The sequence below is a fragment of the Delphinus delphis genome, chromosome 20 (genome assembly GCF_949987515.2).
Source record: "Delphinus delphis chromosome 20, mDelDel1.2, whole genome shotgun sequence".
NCBI lineage: Eukaryota > Metazoa > Chordata > Mammalia > Artiodactyla > Delphinidae > Delphinus > Delphinus delphis.
This window is the reverse complement of record NC_082702.1, coordinates 5,367,716-5,390,683: the sequence shown is the minus strand read 5'-3', so window position 1 is coordinate 5,390,683 and position 22,968 is coordinate 5,367,716. Positions and strand designations below refer to the sequence as shown.

Genomic DNA, 22,968 nt, shown 5'->3' with positions numbered 1-22,968 from the left:
CCCCGGGTGAGGAGTCACTGAGCTAATTCTACCTCACTGATTCTGAGGTCAGTTCTGCCTAACTGACTCACTCAAGCTCAGGAAGTGCTGGCTCCAACCTTGTTAAGGGCACTGAAATGAACCCACAGTGGAGTGCTGGACCCTGCTGTGAACTCAGCCGTTCTTGAGACAGGCTGGGGATTCCTCACACCAGAGCCTCTCAACCCCGGCTGTGCCGTGGGTGCTGTGTAGATGTTCAGGAGCATCCCTGCCCTGAGTGCGACAGCCACGGCCCCTCAGACCCCACCCGGTGTCGCCCCTTCCTGTGTCCCCACGCCATCCCCCACCCCCTCACCCTCCTTGCTCTCTGATCCCCCCTGCACAGGCAGACTAAGTTGTGATTTTAGGACCTTAGTCCTTCAGGTGTTTGGAGTCCTATATCCACCCATCTCAGGCAGACTAAGTTGTGATTTTAGGACCTTAGTCCTTCGGGTGTTTGGAGTCCTGTACCCACCCATCTCAGGAATTAGCAGACTCCGGGAGACACAGAGGCACAATTTGGGGTCCCGCCCACAATTCAACCTGAACACACTCTCTTTTCTCGGCCTTATACACTGGAGTTCTCTGAAATGTCTTTCTCAAATCTCAACTGTTGCTTTCAAAAAGACTAAAATCACTGCACTCAACTTCAAGAATAAAATCTTCATTTTCACCTTTAAAATGAAATTGGAGGGATGACTAAAAGCAGTCATTTTTTTAAGCACTTAAAGAGAAAACCCACATGGGATCAGTTCACAGAATAAAGGCCACGTAACCCCTCCCACCTCCTCAGCCACCGCCCGTCATCACGAAGCCTGCCCTGGGCTGGCACAGGGCAAGGGGACGAGGGGAGACCAGTGCGGGCCTGGGAAAACGGCACAGCGGCCACGAGAGGAGCCGCAGCACAGGTCCTCTGTCTCTGGGCAGAGTGGGCCACTTGCTCCATCCTCTTTCCAAGTTCAAGTGGCCAATAGCATGGGCAACCTGGGGATTCTGATTAGAAACGGAATAGTGGGGACTGAGCAAGGACCAGTGGTTCTTGCTTTCTCCCATATTAAATAAAAATGATCGACATATCTACAATGACTATTACGTATTGCTTCAGATGGAGAGAACACCAGTTTTTCCCCCACTTCCAGTTCTATACGTGAGCAGCCTGTAGGTCAGCCCACCAAGAACTAGAAAAGCTAAATATGTTTTTAACGGATGTCTGAAGGCGTCAAAGAGGTACTGAGGCATCCGCAACCGAAGGGTCCAAGATTCCAGACAAAAGGGAAAGCCAGTGAGGGAGCGGGAGACTGAGAGGGCCACTCCTTCACTCGGGGCATCTGACTCTGGGAAGAAAATGCAGTAAAAAGTCAAGCAGAGAGCCCTGGCTAACAGAGATCTGGACAGTTCCATGGGGCTGGGAAGACAAAAATTCGAGTGCAGGCCTGACAAGTCAGCCAGGACTTTAGGGACCAAGCTCCCCAAGAAAAGGAAGGCACAGAAAATGAGCCCAACACTCTGCACAAACGGGCTGAGCAGCTGAGCTGCAGTAAAACCTCATGGTGCTGAGGACCTGCCAAGGAGGAGGGGCCCTGGGAAGCTTCCAGACGGAGACCCTGGAGGGCTCCACCCTGGGGTGGGGGGGAAGGTGGGTGAAGGCAGGTAAGACTGAGGCTTACAAGGACTCCCAGCCTCCAGTCACTCATTCCCTGACTAAACTGAGAGCCTGTCCGTACCCTGGGTCTGCGTCTACGGTTCTGCATATATAATACCCAGCACTCAACTAAAATAACAAAAACGATGTCACAACAAATAGGACCAAGAGATAAAAAGAACAGAAACAGATGCAGAAGGGATCCACAGACTCCAGTGATCAGATGCAAACTTCACTTGTTCAAAAATATATACCAGACATTTATGCATATGAATACGTAACTTCCGTGTGCAGATTCATTTCTCCTGGCTTACAGAGGGTGACAAAGGGCGTTGCTGAAACTTAGGATCTGTAGCGTATTCGTGAGCAGCACGGGTGATAACCTCGATTTGTGCCTGCCATCTGAAGTGTGTTGAGAGGTATGTCAGTCCTGTGAGATCTATAGGACCTCATGCAATCTCAGTGCAGACACTGTCTCAGCTGAGTTGAATTGTGGGACACCCAGCTGGTGTCCCAGGAATTACTTGTGAGAAAAATCCCCACACATTGGTGACCAAAAGTGTCAAAAGCGTTCTACAGGGGCAGAGGGGAAGATGGAGGAAGAGTAAGACGCAGAGATCCCCTTCCTCCCCACAGATACACCAGAAATACATCTACACGTGGAGCGACTCCTACAGAACACCCACTGAATGCTGGCAGAAGACCTCAGACCTCCCAAAAGGCAAGAAATTCCCCACGTACCGGGGTAGGGCAAAAGAAAAAACAGAGACAAAAGAATAGGGACGGGACCTGCACCAGTGGGAGGGAGCTGTGAAGGAGGAAAGGTTTCCACACACTAGGAAGCCCCTTCGCGGGCGGAGACTGCGGGAGGCGGAGGAGGGAGCTTCGAAGCTGCGGAGGACAGCACAGCAACAGGGGTGCGGAGGGAAAAGCGGAGAAATTCCCGCACAGAGGATCGGTGCTGACCAGCACTCACCAGCCCGAGAGGCTTGTCTGCTCACCCGCCGGGGCGGGCGGGGGCTGGGAGCGGAGGCTCGGGCTTCGGTCGGAGCGGAGCGCAGGGAGAGGACTGGGGTTGGCTGCATGAACACAGCCTGAAGCGGTTAGTGCGCCACGGCTGGCCGGGAGGGAGTCCGGGGAAAAGTCTGGACCTGCTGAAGAGGCAAGAGACTTTTTCTTCCCTCTTTGTTTCCTGGTGCGCGAGGACAGGGGATTAAGAGCGCTGCTTAAAGGAACTCCAGAGACGGTCGCGAGCCGCGGCTAAAACCGCGGACCCCAGAGACGGGCGCGAGCCGCAGCTAAAAGCGCGGACCCCAGAGACGAGCGGGAGACGCTAAGGCTGCTGCTGCCGCCACCAAGGGGCCTGTGTGCAAGCACAGGTCACTCTCCACACCTCCCTTCCAGGGAGCCTGTGCAGCCCGCCACTGCCAGGTTCCCGGGATCCAGGGACAACTTCCCCGGGAGAACGCACGGCGGGCCTCAGGCTGTTGCAACGTCACGCTGGCCTCTGCTGTCGCAGGCTCGCCCCTCCCTCCGTGCCCCCCACCACCCCGCCTGAGTGAGCCAAAGCCCGCGAATCAGCGGCTCCTTTAACCCCGTCCTGTCTGAGCGAAGAACAGACGCCCTCAGGCGACCTACACGCAGAGGTGGGGCTAAATCCAAAGCTGAGCCCCTGGGAGCTGTGAACAAAGAAGAGAAAGGGAAATCTCTCCCAGCAGCCTCAGGAGCAGCGGATTAAAGCTCCACAATCAACTTGATGTACCTGCATCTGTGGAATACATGAAGAGACAACGAATCATCCCAAATTAAGGAGGTGGACTTTGAGAGCAAGATCTATGAATTTTTCCCCTTTTCCTCTTTTTGTGAGGGTGTATGTGTATGCTTCTGTGTGAGATTTTGTCTGTATAGCTTTGCTTCCACCATTTGTCCTAAGGTTCTATCCGTCCCTTTTCTTCCTAGTTATTTTTTTAATTTAATAACTTTATTATATTTTACTTTATTTTACTGTATCTTCTTTTTTCCTTCCTTCCCTCCTTCCTTCCTTCCTCCCTCCTTTCCTTTCCTTCTTCCTTCCTTCCTTCCTACTTCTACTAATTCTTTCTCTCTACTTTTTCTCCCTTTTATTCTGAGCCATGTGGATGAAAGGCTCTTGGTGCTGCAGCCAGGGGTCAGTGCTGTGCCTCTGAGGTGGGAGAGCCAACTTCAGGACACTGGTCAACAAGAGACCTCCCAGCTCCACATAATATCAAATGGCGGAAATCTCCCAGAGATCTCCATCTCAACACCAGCACCCAGCTTCACTCAACGAGCAGCAAGCTACAGTGCTGGACAACCTATGCCAAACAACTAGCAAAACAGGAACACAACCCCACCCATTAGCAGAGAGGCTGCCCAAAATCATAGTAAGTCCACAGACACCCCAAAACACACCACCAGACGTGGACCTGCCCACCAGAGAGACAAGATCCAGCGTCATCCACCAGAACACAGGCACCAGTCCCCTCCACCAGAAAGCCTACACAAGCCACTGAACCAACCTTAGCCACTGGGGACAGACATCAAAAACAATGGGAACTACGAACCTGCAGCCTGCAAAAAGGAGACCCCAAACACAGTTAGATAAGCAAAATGAGAAGACAGAGAAACACACAGCAGATGAAGGAGCAAGATAAAAACGCACCAGACCTAACAAATGAAGAGGAAATAGGCAGTCTACCTGAAAAAGAATTCAGAATAATGATAGTAAAGATGATCCAAAATCTTGGAAATAGACAAAATACAAGAAACATTTAACAAGGACCTAGAAGAACTAAAGATGAAACAAACAATGATGAACAACACAATAAATGAAATGAAAAATACTCTAGATGGGATCAATAGCAGAATAACTGAGGCAGAAGAACGGATAAGTGACCTGGAAGATAAAATAGTGGAATAACTACTGCAGAGCAGAGTAAAGAAAAAAGAATGACAAGAACTGAGGACAGTCTCAGAGACCTCTGGGACAACATTAAACGCACCAACATTCGAATTATAGGGGTTCCAGAAGAAAAAGAGAAAAAGAAAGGGACTGAGAAAATATTTGAAGAGATTATAGTTGAAAACTTCCCTAATATGGGAAAGGAAATAGTTAATCAAGTCCAGGAAGCACAGAGAGTCCCATACAGGATAAATACAAGGAGAAATACACCAAGACACATATTAATCAAACTGTCAAAAATTAAAAACAAAGAAAGCATATTAAAAGCAGCAAGGGAAAAACAACAAATAACACACAAGGGAATCCCCATAAGGTTAACAGCTGATCTCTCAGCAGAAACTCTGCAAGCCACAAGGGAGTGGCAGGACATACTGAAAGTGATGAAGGAGAAAAACCTGCAACCAAGATTACTCTACCCAGCAAGGATCTCATTCCAATTTGATGGAGAAATTAAAACCTTTACAGACAAGCAAAAGCTGAGAGAGTTCAGCACCACCAAACCAGCTTTACAACAAATGCTAAAGGAACTTCTCTAGGCAAGAAACACAAGAGAAGAAAAAGACCTATAATAACGAACCCCAAACAATTTAGAAAATGGGAATAGGAACATACATATCAATAATTACCTTAAACGTAAATGGACTAAATGCTCCCACCAAAAGACACACATTGCCTGAATGGATACAAAAACAAGACCCATATATATGCTGTCTACAAGAGACCCACTTCAGACCTAGAGACACATACAGACTGAAAGTAAGGGGATGGAAAAAGATATTCCATGCAAATGGAAACCAAAAGAAAGCTGGAGTAGCAATTCTCATATCAGACAAAATAGACTTTAAAATAAAGACTATTAGAAGAGACAGAGAAGGACACTACATAATGATCAAAGGATCGATCCAAGAAGAAGATATAACAATTGTAAATATCTATGCACCCAACATAGGAGCACCTCAATACATAAGGCAAATACTAACAGCCAAAAAAGGGGAAATTGACAGTAACACATTCATAGTAGGGGACTTGAACACCCCACTTTCACCAATGGACAGATCATCCAAAATGAAAATAAATAAGGAAACACAAGCTTTAAATGATACATTAAACAAGATGGATTTAATTGATATTTATAGGACACTCCATCCAAAAACAACAGAATACACATTTTTCTCAAGTGCTCATGGAACATTCTCCAGGATAGATCATATCTTGGGTCACAATTTAAGAAAACTGAAATTGTATCGAGTATCTTTTCCAACCACAATGCCATGAGACTAGATATCAATTACAGGAAAAGATCTGTAAAAAATACAAACACATGGAGGCTAAACAATACACTACTTAATAACAAAGTGATCACTGAAGAAATCAAAGAGGAAATTAAAAATACCTAGAAACAAATGGACAATGGAGACAAGACGACCCAAAACCTATGGGATGCAGCCAAAGCAGTTCTAAGAGGGAAGTTTATAGCAATACAAGCCCACTTTAAGAAACAGGAAACATCTCGAATAAACAACCTAACCCTGCACCTAAAGCAATTAGAGAAAGAAGAACAAAAAACCCCCAAAGTTAGCAGAAGGAAAGAAATCATAAAAATCAGATCAGAAATAAATGAAAAGGAAATGAAGGAAACAATAGCCAAGATCAATAAAACTAAAAGCCGGTTATTTGAGAAGATAAACAAAATAGATAAACCATTAGCCAGACTCATCAAGAAAAAAGGGAGAAGACTCAAATCAATAAAATTATAAATGAAAAAGGAGAAGTAACAACTGACACTGCAGAAATAAAAAAGATCACGAGAGATTACTACAAGCAACTCTATGCCAATAAAATGGACAACCTGGAAGAAATGGACAAATTCTTAGAAATGCACAACCTGCCAAGACTGAATCAGGAAGAAATAGAAAGTATGAACAGACCAATCACAAGCACTGAAATTGAAACTGTGATTAAAAATCTTGCAACAAACAAAAGCCCAGGACCAGATGGCTTCACAGGCGAATTCTATCAAACATTTAGAGAAGAGCTAACACCTATCCTTCTCAAACTCTCCCAAAATATAGCAGAGGGAGGAACACTCCCAAATTCATTCTATGAGGCCACCATCACCTTGATACCAAAACCAGACAAGGATGTCACAAAGAAAGAAAACTACAGGCCAATATCACTGATGAACATAGATGCAAAAATCCTCAACAAAATACTAGCAAACAGAATCCAACAGCACATTAAAAGGATCATACACCATGATCAAGTAGGGTTTACTCCAGGAATGCAAGGATTCTTCAATATACGCAAATCTATCAATGTGATAAACCATATTAACAAATTGAAGGAGAAAAACCATATGATCATCTCAATAGATGCAGAGAAAACTTTTGACAAAATTCAACACCCATTTATGATAAAAACCCTGCAGAAAGTAGGCATAGAGGGAACTTTCCTCAACATAATAAAGGCCATATATGACAAACCCACAGCCAACATCATCCTCAATGGTGAAAAACTGAAAGCATTTCCACTAAGATCAGGAACAAGACAAGGTTGCCTACCCTCACCACTCTTATTCAATATAGTTTTGGAAGTTTTAGCGACAGCAATCAGAGAAGAAAAGGAAATAAAAGGAATCCAAATCGGAAAAGAAGTAAAGATGTCACTGTTTGCAGACGACATGATACTATACATAGAGAATCCTAAAGATGCTACCAGAAAACTACTAGAGCTAATCAATGAATTTGGTAAAGTTTCAGGATACAAAATTAATGCACAGAAATCTCTTGCATTCCTATACACTAATGATGAAAAATCTGAAAGTGAAATCAAGAAAACACTCCCATTTACACTCCCATCACATTTATATAATTTCTTTTGTTACCACTGCAACAAAAAGATTAAAATATCTAGGAATAAACCTACCTAAGGAGACAAAAGACCTGTATGCAGAAAATTATAAGACACTGATGAAAGAAATTAAAGATGATACAAATAGATGGAGAGATATACCATGTTCTTGGATTGGAAGAATCAACATTGTGAAAATGACTCTACTACCCAAAGCAATCTACAGATTCAATGCAATCCCTATCAAACTACCACTGGCATTTTTCACAGAACTAGAACAAAAAATTTCACAATTTGTATGGAAACACAAAAGACCACGAATCGCCAAAGCAATCTTGAGAACGAAAAACGGAGCTGGAGGAATCAGGCTCCCTTACTTCAGACTATACTACAAAGCTACAGTAATCAAGACAGTATGGTACTGGCACAAAAACAGAAAGATAGATCAATGGAACAGGATAGAAAGCCCAGAAATAAACCCACGCACATATGGTCACCTTATCTTTGATAGAGGAAGGAATGTACAGTGGAAAAAGGACAGCCTCTTCAATAAGTGGTGCTGGGAAAACTAGACAGGTACATGTAAAAGTATGAGATTAGATCACTCCCTAACACCATACACAAAAATAAGCTCAAAATGGATTAAAGACCTAAATGTAAGGCCAGAAACTATCAAACTCTTAGAGGAAAACATAGGCAGAACACTCTATGACATAAATCACAGCAAGATCCTTTTTGACCCACCTCCTAGAGAAATGGAAATAAAAACAAAAATAAACAAATGGGACCTAATGAAACTTCAAAGCTTTTGCACAGCAAAGGAAACCATAAACAAGACCAAAAGACAACCCTCAGAATGGGAGAAAATATTTGCAAATGAAGCAACTGACAAAGGATTAATTTCCAAAATTTACAAGCAGCTCATGCAGTTCAATAACAAAAAAACAAACAACCCAATCCAAAAATGGGCAGAAGGCCTAAATAGACATTTCTCCAAAGAAGATATACTGACTGCCAACAAACACATGAAAGGATGCTCAACATCATTAATCATTAGAGAAATGCAAATCAAAACTACAATGAGATATCATCTCACACCAGTCAGAATGGCCATCATCAAAAAATCTAGAAACAATAAATGCTGGAGAGGGTGTGGAGAAAAGGGAACTCTCTTGCACTGCTGGTGGGAATGTGAAGTGGTTCAGCCACTATGGAGAACAGTATGGAGGTTCCTTAAAAAACTACAAATAGAACTACCATATGACCCAGAAATCCCACTACTGGGCATATACCCTGAGAAAACCAAAATTCAAAAAGAGTCATGTACCAAAATGTTCATTGCAGCTCTACTTACTATAGCCCGGAGATGGAAACAACCTAAGTGTCCATCATCGGATGAATGGAGAAAGAAGATGTGGCACATATATACAATGGAGTATTACTCAGCCATAAAAAGAAACGAAATTGAGCTATTTGTAATGAGGTGGATAGACCTAGAGTCTGTCATACAGAGTGAAGTAAGTCAGAAAGAGAAAAACAAATACTGTATGCTAAAACATATATATGAAATTTAAGAAAAACCATGACTAACCTAGGGGTAAGACAGGAATAAAGACACAGACATACTGGAGAACGGACTTGAGGATATGGGGAAGGGAAAGGGTGAGCTGTAACAAAGGGAGAGAGAGGCATGGACATATATACACTAACAAACGTAAGGTAGACAGCTAGTGGGAAGCGGCTGCATAGCACGGGGATATCAGCTTGGTGCTTTGTGGCTGCCTGGAGGGGTGGGATAGGGAGGGTGGGAGCGGGTGAGACGCAAGAGGGAGGGGATGTGGGAACACATGTGTAGGTATAGCTGATTCACTTTGTTGTAGAGCAGAAACTAACACACCACTGTAAAGCAATTATACCCCAATAAAGATGTAAAAAAAAAAAAAAGCATTCTACATGAGGGTGTTGTGGTGTGCATGTTGTGGTGTGCATTTTTAAGTATGAAGTATTTGGTGATCCCTGAGTTTAAGGCACAACCAAGAAGCTTTGCTAAATTCAGCACATCTGTAATGCTCTGACGGGTGTGGAAGTCCTGATTATTGGTGAGACGTGATCCACGAGGATAGCTTTTTCACATTCATGGCATTTGTGAGGATTCTTTCCAGAATGAATTCATCTTCTAAAGACCTGACTATACTAAATACATTTATCTGGCTTCTATCCAGCATAAATTTTCTCATGAAGCCTAAGCTATCAAGCCATGCTAAAAGCATCGCCAACTTCATTATATTTTTAAGGGCTCTCAGTAGTACGGATCCTCTGATGCTAAGTTAGGCTAGAAGGCGCACTGAAGAATCTACCACACTCATTACATTTGTACGGTTTCTGTCCGGTATGAACTCCCCGTTGATCGGCAAGGTATGAATTTCGGCTAAAGGCTCTGCCACATACGTCACATTTATACACTTTCTTTCCTGTCTGAATTTTCTGATGTCTACTGACGTTTGAGCTGTCATTACATTTGTAACTTCTGTTTCCAGCATGAATATTCCAAGCTGTGAGTTTTGACCAAAGATTTTACCACATACATCACATTTATATAATTTGGCTCCTGGGTGGATTAGCTGATGTCTTCCAAGAGTGGCTCTATCATTAAAGGTTTTGCCACACGTTACATTTGTACCATGACTCTCCGTGAATTTTCTGACGATGTACAAGCTGTGAATTTCGAACAAAGAATTTGTCGCATACATCACATTTATATAATTTCTCTCTTGTACGGATTATCTGATGTCCAGTGAGGAGTAAGTCCTTAAGAAAGGTTTTCCTACACTCATTACATTTGTAAGGTCTTTCGATGTGGTCTTGTGTCATCACTGAAGGAGGCATGAAATCATTGCCATATGTGTTTGAAACGTCGGTTTGGACACGAGGAGGAATTCTTTGAAGTGGAGTAAATGAGGAACTACTGTTGATAGACCTCTCAACTTCATCACATTCAGATATTATCCCATCAGTAAGAAATACCTGCAGTTTATCCAAAATGTTAAATCCAAGCCTATTTCCAATGGGCTTGATTCCTGCTTGATCCCTTCTACCATGTTGATCTCTTCCATCAGTGAGATTTCCATTATGGGTCATAGACATTCCTTTGTAATTTCATCATCTATCTAATGACACTCAAAATCATGTGTATTTTCCTGGATTTCCCTGAGGTAAAAATGATTATAGGAACAGTTCTGTCATTATCAGTTTAAAGAGTTGGGTGGAAGATTAACATGAAGATTTTTCTGTCAGTGCCCTTCCGACCTGCAGCTTTATCAAGCTGAACGTTCCATCGCTGACTTGCACCAAGCCGTCTTGGAGTCGACCTAGTTATGGAAACGCGTTCTTCACAGAATCCCAGTTCAGGGAGTTCAAGCTGGCCCATCACAGTACCTCTCCATCTCTACAGGCAGAGGGTTGAAAGCAGGAGAACTGGCAGGTTTCCACAGGAGGGAAGTCCATGGAAAAGAGTGAAAACTGGGGAGTGAGGAGAGAAACCCCACGGTGTCCTCCGCAAGGCTGTGGACGGTGGCCCGTGAGCACAGGGAGCCCTCGCTGGTCACCTGTGCTGTCGTCAAGGAGGGCCGCCCTCGTAGTGAGCAGCTACTGGATGCCTGCTGTGTGCCTGGTGCTCTGTTCCCCTCGCAGAAGAGCTGAACCCACGGAAGGTGTCCTTAGGGGTGGATGGTGGAGCGGGCACTTGTGTCCGGTGGGGCACTGACCCCGAGGCTGGGTACCCCTCTCCCGGGGGGAGCAGCAGCACGCTGGCCTCTGCCGGCCACATGCGCCGGGAGCCCCAAGCCTGCTCTCCTGAGGATGCGGTGGGCTGAGAGCTGGGAGGGATGGGTTTCCAGGTTCCCGAGCCAGTGACCACAGGCTTTGGCTGCACACGCCCCCACCAGGTACCAGGGCCCCGTCAGCGCACACCCACGAGGCCCTCACCTCTGGGGATTCGACCTCTTTTCCACCCCCACTTCATTATCCAGAACACTCGCTATTTGACTGCATGTCTTTTGAATGAATGTGACCTACAGTTGAGAAACACTGTGATGACATTTTAATCACTGGGAACATGAATTAAAAGAATGATATTTACATACCAATTAGCACTAAATAGACTGTTGTCTCATAATTGAGAAGAAAGATATATATTATACTATAGGTGTATTCTGAATACTTACTGTAAATAAATAAATGCAAAAGAACAGATGACATAGGATAAAGAAGATGTGGCACATATATACAATGGAATATTACTCAGCCATAAAAAGAACCGAAACTGAGTTATCTGTAGTGAGGTGGATGGACCTAGAGTCTGTCATACAGAATGAAGAGAAAAACAAATACTGTATGCTAACACATATATATGGAATCTAAAAAAGGAAAAAAAAAAAGGTTCTAATGAACCTAGGGCCAGGACAGGAATAAAGATGCAGACGTAGAGAATGGACTTGAGGACACGGGAAGGGGGAAGGGTAAGCTGGGATGAAGTGAGAGAGTATCATGGACATATATACACACCAAATGTAAAATAGCTAGCTAGTGGGAAGCAGCCGCATAGCACAGGGAGACCAGCTCGGTGCTTTGTGTTCACCTAGAGGGATGGGATAGGGAGGGTGGGAGGGAGACGCAAGAGGGAGGAGATATGGGGACATATGTATATGTATAGCTGATTCACTTTGTTATACGGCAGAAACTAACACAACACTGTAAAGCAGTTATACTCCGATAAAGATGTTAAAGAAAAAAAGAACAGATGACATAAATTGTAATGCTAAATAAGCCAAAACAAGCATATCCAATCTAACTAATTGGCTGTAAAACAAATACAGAGAAATGAAGAATTTGATAAAACAATTTTTAACAAAACAATATAGTTTTCTAAGTATCTGCTGTAAAACTACATACCTATAAAGAAAAGGCATTTTATTATAACTTTAACAAGTAGTATGTCAGTTGTTTTGCATAAGACACGCTGAAAGACCATCATCTGTAAATTCCACTTATAAATTAATATATAAAATATTAATTTTCTCCAGTTCTCTAACAGCCAGTAAGTAGAGCAATCCCTACCTATGCAGTACCCTTAGTTATCTAGCTTAATGGTTACCAAAATATATGGAATAAACAGCACATTCTATATTCATTAACTGGGATCAGATACAATGTTGTTGAGAACGAAGTACAAACGAAAAGCAAACAGGATATAATGCAGACAAAGGTGTATCATGAAAACCATGACAGAATACTAACATACCTATTTCTAAAAAAGTAACTTTTGAGTATTTACTACAAAACATGCAATATTCTAAGCCATCTAACAGCACTAACTTGTTTTTAAAGGCTTGAGGTAAATTAACACTATTTCTCAAATCAGGGTAGGAGATGCACACAGGTTTATGTACATTAACCCAACCGACACACAAAGTAGTGTAAGAACCAGGACCTACAGACAGAAAACTTCAATGTGACCGGCCATCGGCCAAAACTTAAACAGGACAGATTACAAAATAATACAACGAATACCAAAATAATACAACGAATAATACAACGAATTTCTGACGTTTAGACAGAAAACGTCAAGGGAGATGTAAGAAGTGAGCTGTGTAACGAAGCCATTCAGCCATCCCTCCTGGAAGTGGTTTCCGAGTCATCACAGCTGCACGGCTGTCCGGATAAAGTTGTTCAATGGATAAAGAGGGATTGTTTCTATAATGTGACTAACGTGGAAGGTGGAGGCATGGGTGAAAAAGTGCTCTGGAAATGGGGGTGATCAACACAACAAATTAAATATGCAAATAAATAACTTTCCATTCACATCGAGGTTCCATCTGAGAAGTGATCAGGAATGAGAAAGGGCATGAGTGGAGCACAGGGTGTATGCATATGTGGGAGCACAGCTTGTGACTGCACATCTGTGTGAAAATAAGTGTACGATGGCAACTGAAATACTAATTTTAAAAGAAAACAAGAATTGGTTTAGGAATTAACATGATACCATCCCATTTTTCACTATGGAAATTATACTATGGATATGAAACAGAAACGAAAAAGATCTAAAAAGGGAGAGAGTGTGATGTTGTAAGGAGAAAGCAGGATTACAAATGTGCTCTATAATGTGTTGTACTGATTATACCACAAGTACCACAAGTTCCACTGTCATGTTTATATCCAAGAAAAACAAACAGGATTTTGGCACAGTGGTTAAGAATACGCCTGCCAATGCAGAGGGCACGGGTTCCAGCCCTGGTCCGGGAAGATCCCACACGCCGCAGAGCCACAACTACTGAGCCCGCGCGCCTACAGCCCGTGCTCCGCAACAAGAGAAGCCACCGCAATGAGAAGCCCGCGCACCGCAACAAACAATAACCCCCGCTTGCCGCAACTGGAGAAAGCCCATGTGCAGCAACAAAGACCCAATGAAGCAAAAACAAAAAAAACAATATTTCAGGAGATTGTGCAAGAATGTTCTTGGCAGAAAACAGAAGGAAAAACCAAAAAAGGGCGATCATAGGCGATGGATGACTTTCTTCTGTACCCAAACAGAGATACAAAAAAAATCAAATCAATAGTAAAGAAGAGTAAGAGACCATGATTTTGAAACTGAGTCCCCCTAAACCTGAGTTCTTCTGTCGAGTTTGATTAACCTGTCTGTGCAACATTTTCCCATTCTTATCCAATACCTGTTCCCCTCAAGATTGATGAATGTCAAAGAAAAGGCAGGATTGATATCAAAGGGAACCTGGGGGGCCTTCCGGGTTACAAAAACCTTTCTGTGTCCCCTGTTTCCTGTTTATAGAAGAAGGCTTTAGTTTCCTAGACCTTCCCTGAGATCCAAAGAGCAGATTCAAGGAGTTACCGATTAGGGGAAGGAGGGAATGCAGAAACAAAGGAAAAGCAAGCCGAACATGTATCTTTCCCACGATTGGTAGCTTAAACTGATACCTTGATTTACAACCCCAAACTGTGGCTTCAACAAGTTGCCCCAAGAAGCCTTAAAAATTGATGACACCCAGAGGGTCAACTGAGGACTGGAATTCTTAACGCATCACATCTGGCTCTAGGTAAATAATAAAACGTCACAACTATTGCTTTTACTCTCTTCCTGAAAGAAGTTAAAGAATCACAAGACCGTGATATAGAAACTCGTTTTGCAGGCACGTACAGAATAGTCACAATGTGTGCCAAAGAGTCTGCACAGCTGAGACCTTATAGGAAAGCTGGGATCACAGACACTCCCCTCCCCTCCCTCCTTTTGTCTTTAAAACCTTACACACAGGTATAAGAGTATGCTGAAAACTGTCCTTCCACGCAGTCTTTCTTTAGAGCTTTCACCATCCTCAATGGTAAAAGAATGGAAGCTTTTCCTCCAAGATCAGGAACAAGACAAGCCTACCTGCTATTTCTAAAAACATATAATTGAAAGTCCTACCAAGAACACATAGGCATAAAATGAGATGATAGATATCCCAGTAGCAAGAGGAAGCAAAATCATCTCTGTACACAGGTAACATGATCTAATAGGTAGAAAACCCTGAAGATTCTGAAAGTAAAAAAAAAAAAACCTTCTAGAAATAATGAAAGAGTTCAAAAACCTTATAAGATTTAAGATCATCATGCAAAACTCAATTGGGTTTCTAAAAATTAAAAATGATCAAAACAAATTGAGAAAACAATTCCATTTATAAGAGAATCAAAAAATATTTAGACATGACATTATAAAAGAAGAGAAAGATTTGTACACTGCAAACTATAGACTGCTGAAAATTTTACAGAAGACAAAAATAAATGGAAACATATCCCATGTTCATGGATTGAAAGTCAATATTGTCAAGATGTCAGTACTACCCAAAGTGATTAACAGATTCAAATCATTCATTCCCTAGTGAAATCCCAATAAGGTTTTCCTGAAAAAACAGGTAAATCCATTCTGTGATTCCTATGGAATGTCAAGAGACAATGAATAGTAAAAACAAGTTTGAAAAGAACAGAGGTCTCACACTTCCTTGTTTCGAAACTTATTCCAAACCTACACTAATCGAAACAGTGTGGTACTGTCATAAAGGCAGACAGAGACTTTAGGAAAAAACTCTTCTGTGATAGCAGCCAAGATGGCGAAGTAGAAGGATCCTAAACTCACCCCTTCTCACGAGCACACCAAAATCACAACTAACTGCAGTACAACCATTGATGAAAGACTAGCACCTACCAGGAAAGCTCTTTAACAAGTAAAGACATAAAGAAGGAACCACAATGAGATGGGTAGGAAGGGCAGACTCATGATATACCCAAACCCCATATCCCCTGGGTAGGTGACCCAAAAACTAGAGAATAATTATATTACAGAGGTTCTCACACAGGAGTGAGAGTCGTGAGCCCCACATCACGCCCCCTAGCCCAGAGGTTCGGCACTGGGATGAGAAGCCCCCAGAACATTTACCTTTGAAGGCCAGTGGGGCTTGATTGCAGGAGCTCAGAGTAATGGGGAAAAGAGAGATTTCACTCTTAACAGACACACACAAAATCTCACATACACAGAGATGAAGGGCAAAAGCAATAATCTGATAGAAGCCTGGGCAAGCACTGCCCCTGCCTGCTGATCTTGGAGGATCTCCTGGGAAGGTGGGGGGAGGCGTTGGCTCACCCTGGGGACACAGACAATGACGGCAGTAACATCGGTGAGCATTCATCTGCATGAGCTCTCCTGGAGGCTGACTTCTTGGCACCAAGACCTCGCCCCACCCAAGAACCTATAGGTCTGGCGCTGGGGCGCCTCAGGCAAAACAACAAACTGGCAGGGGATACAGCCCCACCAATCAGCCAATGGGCAGCCTAAAGGCTTCCTGAGCCCACTGCCACCTCTCTGCATGCCCTTAGACATACCCTGGCCTGCCAAAGGGCCAAGACTCAGGTCCAACCAACAGTGGGCGGGGAGAAGCCTCTAGACCAGCCTCACCCACCAGGGTGCAGACACCAGAAGCAAGAAAACTACAGTCTCACAGCCTGCAAACTGAATCCACAAATACAGGCCAGACACTACCCCGGGACCAGCTGGCCTCTGACCTTGGGTGATGAGAGGGGTGCATAGGACACCTCCTACAGAGGGCCACTTTTCCAACGTTGAGAAATGTCACTAACCTACCACATACATAAAAATAGAAATAGCAATTTAGACAAAATGAGGTACCCGAGGAATACGTTTCAGGCGGAGGAATAAGACAAAACCCCCAGAAGAAGAACTAAGTGACGTGGAGATAGGAAATCTGGCCGAAAAAATGTTCAGAGTAATGATCAAAAAGAACTCGGGAGGAGAATGGATGCACAGCCTGAGAAATGAGAAGTATTTCACAAAGACTTTGAAAATCTAAACAACAACTGAACAGAATTGGATAATACAGTAACTGAAATGAAAAATACACTAGGAAGAATCAATAACAGGCTAAATGAGGCAGAAGAATGGATCAGTGAGCTGGAAGACAGAGTAGTGGAAATCACCACTGAAGAGAAAAAAGAATAGAAGAAGGACGACATTTGAAGAGACTTCTGGGGCAGCAACAAGTGCACTAATATTTGTATTATTCAGGTCCCAGAAGGAGAAGAGAGGAAGCGTCTTAGAAAATATTTGCAGAGATAATAGCTGAAAACCGCCCTAACCTGGGAAAGGAAACAGTCACCCAAGTTCAGGAAGTGGCGAGAGTCCCATATCCATATGAAGACTCATAGAAAGCAGAAACCAAACATCTATCATAGATACACATTCAAAAAGCACATGAAAAGATGCTCAACATCATGTGCTTTCCCACTCTGTACAGCTCCTTGGAGCACCTCTGTATTCCCTAGGTGGGATGCTGCCCAGTGTATCAATCATTCAATAAAGCCAATTAGATCTTTAAATTTATTTAAATTTGATTCAATTTTTGCACACTAATGGAAGGAAGTCAGTCTGAAATGCACTGCTATGGGATTTGCATTATAGCCATCTGAATATTCTGGAATAGAGTGTAGAGAGTACAAATTATGAGTATGTAACCCCCAAACTGTATGTTGTTTCATTCCATATTGGAAAGAAATTGTTATAGATTCTTTCAAACCTGAGAGCCTAACGGTGCATTTTACCTGCTGTTATAAAGCACCGACATAAGATAAAACTGTGTTGACGGAATAAACATGATTCATCCAGGGTTATGACAAAAGTGATTATATTTTATTAATTAAAACAGGAGACCCATGATACATTCAGAATGTAATTCTATGAATACAACAGTAGCAAATGATAATGGCAGCAGTTAAATGTGAATCATACACACACACATATTATTCTGGTTCTGATTAAATTTGATGCTCAAAATAATTGCTCTCTCTTCAATTTCCAAAAATAAGACTAACTTTTTTTTTTTCTTTTTTTTTTGCGGTACATGGGCCTCTCACTGTTGTGGCCTCTCCCGTTGTGGAGCACAGGCTCCGGACGCGCAGGCTCAGCAGCCATGGCTCACGGGCCCAGCCGCTCCGCGGCATGTGGGATCCTCCCGGACAGGTCACGAACCCGTGTCCCCTGCATCAGCAGGCGGACTCTCAACCACCGCGCCACCAGGGAAGCCCCAAGACTAACTTTTTTTTAATCATACATACAACAGTTATTGCCATCCAATGGAGAAAGTGACCAACTTTTCCTGTGCATTGTTCCTACCACATAATCAGTCCCTAATAACCTGTCACTCTCCTCCCATGAAAAGCCCAGTGCCTAATGTCTTGCCTGCTCTTGTCCAGGTCAGTTGGTAGAGCACTCTGTCCTGTAACCCACTGTGAACAGAAGGGCGCCCTGAACATAATAAGCATGATGATTCATGTCCTAGTTTTACACTATTCTCTGCCCCTCCCTGACACTAATTCACACACTATTAAATTTGATAATTCAGGATTCATGTCTTTCCAGGGAACATGGATGTGAATGAACCACACCTAATGAAGCTGGCCCCCTCATCTTACTGATTCCTTCCCAGAGACCATCATGAAAGGCCTGTAATGAATGCATGAAATCAACATATTAGCAAGGCCAAGCTCTTAGGGCTCACCACACAACAGGCCAATAAACTGAGAGACTAGTTGTTGGAGCAAGCAACAGTGGCTTTATTCAGAAAGCCAGCAGACCCAGAAGATGGTGGACTGCTGTCCCAAAGAATCGTCTTCCCTGAGTTAGAATTCGGGCTTCTTTCATACTAAGAGGAGGGAGTAAACTCTTAGTTCCAATCAGGTTCTTGAGGGGATGTCTTAATTTCTTCTTTCTTGAATCCATTCACAGGGGAGCCTGGACAGGAGGTTTCCCACAAGGTAAACAAAGGTATTTTAGTTTAATGCACATTATACGGGAATCAGGTTTCCCAAAGATAGCCCATTATGTATAATTTAAGCTTATAAGCAACATCCCTTTAGTGACTCACTTGTAGCCAAAGCAATAGAATACAAATGTTAAAGTAAAAGGAAAGAGACAGACTTGTTCTTCCCTGTTACTTCAAACTTTAGGTTGAAAAGCATAAACAGTAAGTAGCCTTTTCAAGAAAACTCAAATATTTAAATTTTAATATACTGAAGATAATCAGCTATTTTCACATATGTCCTTTTTCCTCTCATATACACACCATGTCAGAAGTTTTAACATGTTGTGAGTTGTAATGATTCTGCAGTATGTAATATCTCAGGTTAACCTTAGAGAACTAAAGATTTATTTATTCCTAGTATGCCTTCTCTGATGGTCTGTCGTAAGAGTGGCTCAAAAAATTCACCAAATTCATTATATTTGTAAGGACTGTCCCAAATATTAGTTCTTCGGTAAACCCCAAGGATGTACTGTTTCATGAAGCTTTTCCGTGTATACTTTGTAACCTGTAAGAATTCTGTCATTACACTAAAGGTGTGGATACTTGATGTAAAAATTTACAACATTCATTACATCAGAAAGCTTTCTCACCAGTGTAAATCCTCTATTTCAGTTTTGATCTTCAAGTACAGTCCTCAGGACACATATTGCTTTGTGTGGTTTCTCTCAAAACTGTGTACTCTGAAGCTTAGTGCACTGTGAGGCCTGGAGAAAGCCTCTCTTCATACATTTCCACAGCTTCTCTTCAATATGAATTTTCTGCAGTTGCCAAGTACTTGAACTCAAGGTAAAGGTTTTGCCTCAACCAGTGAATTTGGGAGGTACGGCGCCAGTATGCTCCTATCTTGTGACTTCTGGGTAAGATCCTTGCCACATACATTTCTGCGGGTTTTACTCAGGATAAATATTCTGATATCGGGCTTCCCTGGTGGTGCAGTGGTTGAGAGTCTGCCTGCTGATGCAGGGGACGCGGGTTCGTGCCCCGGTCCGGGAAGATCCCACATGCCGCGGAGCAGCTGGGCCCGTGAGCCATGGCCGCTGAGCCTGCGCGTCCGGAGCCTGTGCTCCGCAACAGGAGAGGCCACAACAGTGAGAGGCCCACGTACCGCAAAAAAAAAAAAAAAAAAAAAAATTCTGATATCTAGCGATGAGTGAGCAATAGTTTAACTTTTGACATTCGTTGCATTTTAAAACATGAAGTATTTGGTGATCACTGAGTTTAAGGCACAATCTAAAAGCATTCAAAATTTAGTACATTTGTAACATTCTGAAGAGTGCAGATTACCTGAATATTGGTGAGATGTAAGCTGTGAGAATAGGTTTTTCACATTCATGGCATTGGTGAGGAATCTTCCTAGATTGAATTCATTTTCTAAAGGCCTGACTATACTAAATACATTTATCTGGCTTCTATCCAGTATGAATTTTCTCGTGAAGCCTAAGATGTGAAGGCCTCCTAAAGCACTGCCACCTTCGTTGTATTTTTTTTTTAAAGATTTACTTATTATTTATTTTTGGCGTGTTGGGTCTTAGTTGCGGCACGCAGGATCCTTGTTGAGGCATGCAGGATCTTTCACTGTAGTGCGCAGGCTTCTCTCTAGTTGTGGCGTGCAGGTTTTCTCGTCTCTAGTTGTGGCGCACAGGCTCCAGGGAGCATGGGCTCTGTAGTTGTGGTGCGTGGGTTCCAGAGTGCACGGGCTCTGTAGTTTGCAGCATGTGGGCTCTAGTTGAGACACGCAAGCTCAGTAGTTGTGGCGCGCAGGCTTAGTAGCCCCGCGGCACGTGGGATCTTAATTCTCCGACCAGGGATCAAACCCATGTCCCCTGCATCGTAAGGCAGATTCTTTACCACTGGAACACTAAGGAAGTCCCCTTCATTATATTTTTAAGTGCTCTAACCTGTATGGATCCTCTGATGGTTAAGTTTGGCTTGAAAGCACACTGAAGACTTTGCCACACTCACTACATTTGTAACGTTTCTCTCTAGTATGAATTCTCTGATGGTAAGGGAGGCTCAGGGCACAAAAGCTTTACCACATTGATATCTGTATGATTTCTCCATAGTATGAATTCTCTGAACAACAGTTAGGTGTGAATTTTGAAGCCCTTCCCACATATATCACACTTACATAGTTTCTCTCAGGTATGGGTTTTCTGATGTGTAGCGAGGGTTGAGACCTGAGTAAAGGCTTTCCCACACTCAAAACATTTGAAAGGTTTCTCTATATGTACTCTCCGATGACTTGTAAGGTGTGAATTTCGACTGAAGACCTTGCCACACTCATTACATTTGAAAGGTTTCTCTCCAGTATGAATTCTCCAATGAAGTCGAAGATGTGATTTTTGACTAAAGACCTTTCCACACTCATCACATTTGTAAGGTTTCTCACCAGTATGAATTCTCTTATGACTTAAAAGGACTGCCTTCTCACTAAAGGCCTTGCCACACTCACTGCATTTGTAAGGTTTCTCTCCAGTATGAAATCTCTTATGACTTATGAAATGTGAATTCTGACTAAAGAGCTTCCCACACTCATTACATTTATAAGGTTTCTCTCCAGTATGAATCCTCCGATGACCAGCAAGGTGTGCATTTCGGCTAAAGACTTTGCCACACGTATCACATTTATATAATTTCTTTCCTGTGTGAATTTTCTGACGTCTACTGAGGTTTGAGCTGTCAGTAAAGGTTTTACCACACTCATTACACTGGTGACTTCTCTTTCCAGCATGAATATTCTGATGACGTACAAGGTATGAATTTTGACCGAAGATTTTACCACATACATCACATTTATGCAAGTTTGCTCCTGGGTGGATTATCTGATGTCTGGCAAGGGTGGAGCCATTGTTAAAGGTTTTGCCACACGCCTTACATTTGTAACATTTCTCTCCAGGATGAATTTTACGATGACATGCAAGCTGTGAACTTTGACCAAAGAATTTGTCACATATGTCACATTTATGTAATCTCTCTCCTGTGTGGATGGTCTGATGTTTAATGAGGTGTGAGCCCTTAAGAAAGGCTTTCCCACACTCATTACATTTGCAAGGTCTTTCCCTGTGTGCTTTAAGGTTTTGCGTCATCACTGAAGGATGCACAAAATCATTCCCATATATATTAGAAACATTGGTTTGGACACTAGGAGGAATTCTTTGAAGTGGTGAAAATGAGAAACAATTGTTGACAGACCTCTCAACTACATCACATTCAGAAATTATCCCATCAGTCTGAAATATCTGCAGTTTATCCTGAAAGTTTAATCCAAGCCTATTTCCACAGGGCTTCATTCCTGCACCCCCTCTACCATGTCGATCTCTTCCATCAGTGAGATTTTTGTTGCAGATTACAGGCATTCCTTTGTAATTTCTTTCATCGTCTCTCCACTGACACTCAAAGTCATACATATTTTTCTGAATTTCCCAGAGGTGAAAATGTTTGATTTTACAGCTTTCAGGTCTTCCCAACATTGGTGTTTGGAATACTTCTCCTTTATCACTGTTCACTTTGGGTTGTAATTGCTTGATCACATGTATAGGGGAGATATCTACAAGATATAAAGAACCATAGGTATCCCATTCACAATAATTCCAAGATATATGTCTCATGTTGAATATATGATATTACAACAGATGTAATACTTATACCAAAGATAGGTATGAAATGCCCCAACCATGACCTTAAATTTTTGGAAACACTAAAGGAATAGAATTCTTTACTTAAGAAAGCGTGACAACATAAATCCAAATATACTTTAAGGTAGCCTAGTTTTATTTATTTATTTTTTTTCGCGGTACGCGGGCCTCTCACTGTTGTGGCCTCTCCCGTTGCAGAGCACAGGCTCCGGACGCGCAGGCTCAGCGGCCGTGGCTTACGGGCCCAGCCGCTCCGCGGCATGTGGGATCCTCCCAGACCGGGGCACGAACCTGGGTCCCCTGAATCGGCAGGCGGACTCTCAACCACTGTGCCACCAGGGAAGCCCTAGCCTAGTTTTAAACACCATATGGCAAAAACACTCACACTAGACAAACTTATGTCGGCTCTCAAAGAAAGAGTATTCT

At 42.9% G+C, this 22,968-nt stretch overlaps 1 protein-coding gene and 1 long non-coding RNA gene across 2 annotated transcripts in view; both read right to left on the bottom strand.

The window, feature by feature from the left end:
* Positions 1–17,066: 17,066 nt before the first annotated feature.
* Positions 17,067–22,968, bottom strand: part of LOC132416456 (uncharacterized) — a 46,596-nt gene continuing 40,694 nt past the window's right edge. The window contains exon 5 of the long non-coding RNA XR_009517594.1: positions 17,067–18,837. This is a non-coding gene — a long non-coding RNA (uncharacterized lncRNA). The remainder of the gene's footprint in view (positions 18,838–22,968) is intronic.
* Positions 20,381–22,691, bottom strand: LOC132416418 (zinc finger protein 415-like). The gene has a single exon (XM_059999790.1). The coding sequence runs from the start codon at positions 22,513–22,515 to the stop codon at positions 21,046–21,048; it is 1,470 nt and encodes a 489-aa protein (XP_059855773.1). The 5' UTR covers positions 22,516–22,691; the 3' UTR covers positions 20,381–21,045.

Coding starts and splice junctions, on each gene's coding strand:
- LOC132416418 (XM_059999790.1), bottom strand. CDS start 22,515: ATGAGACATATATCTTGGAATTATTGTGAATGGGATACCTATGGTTCT.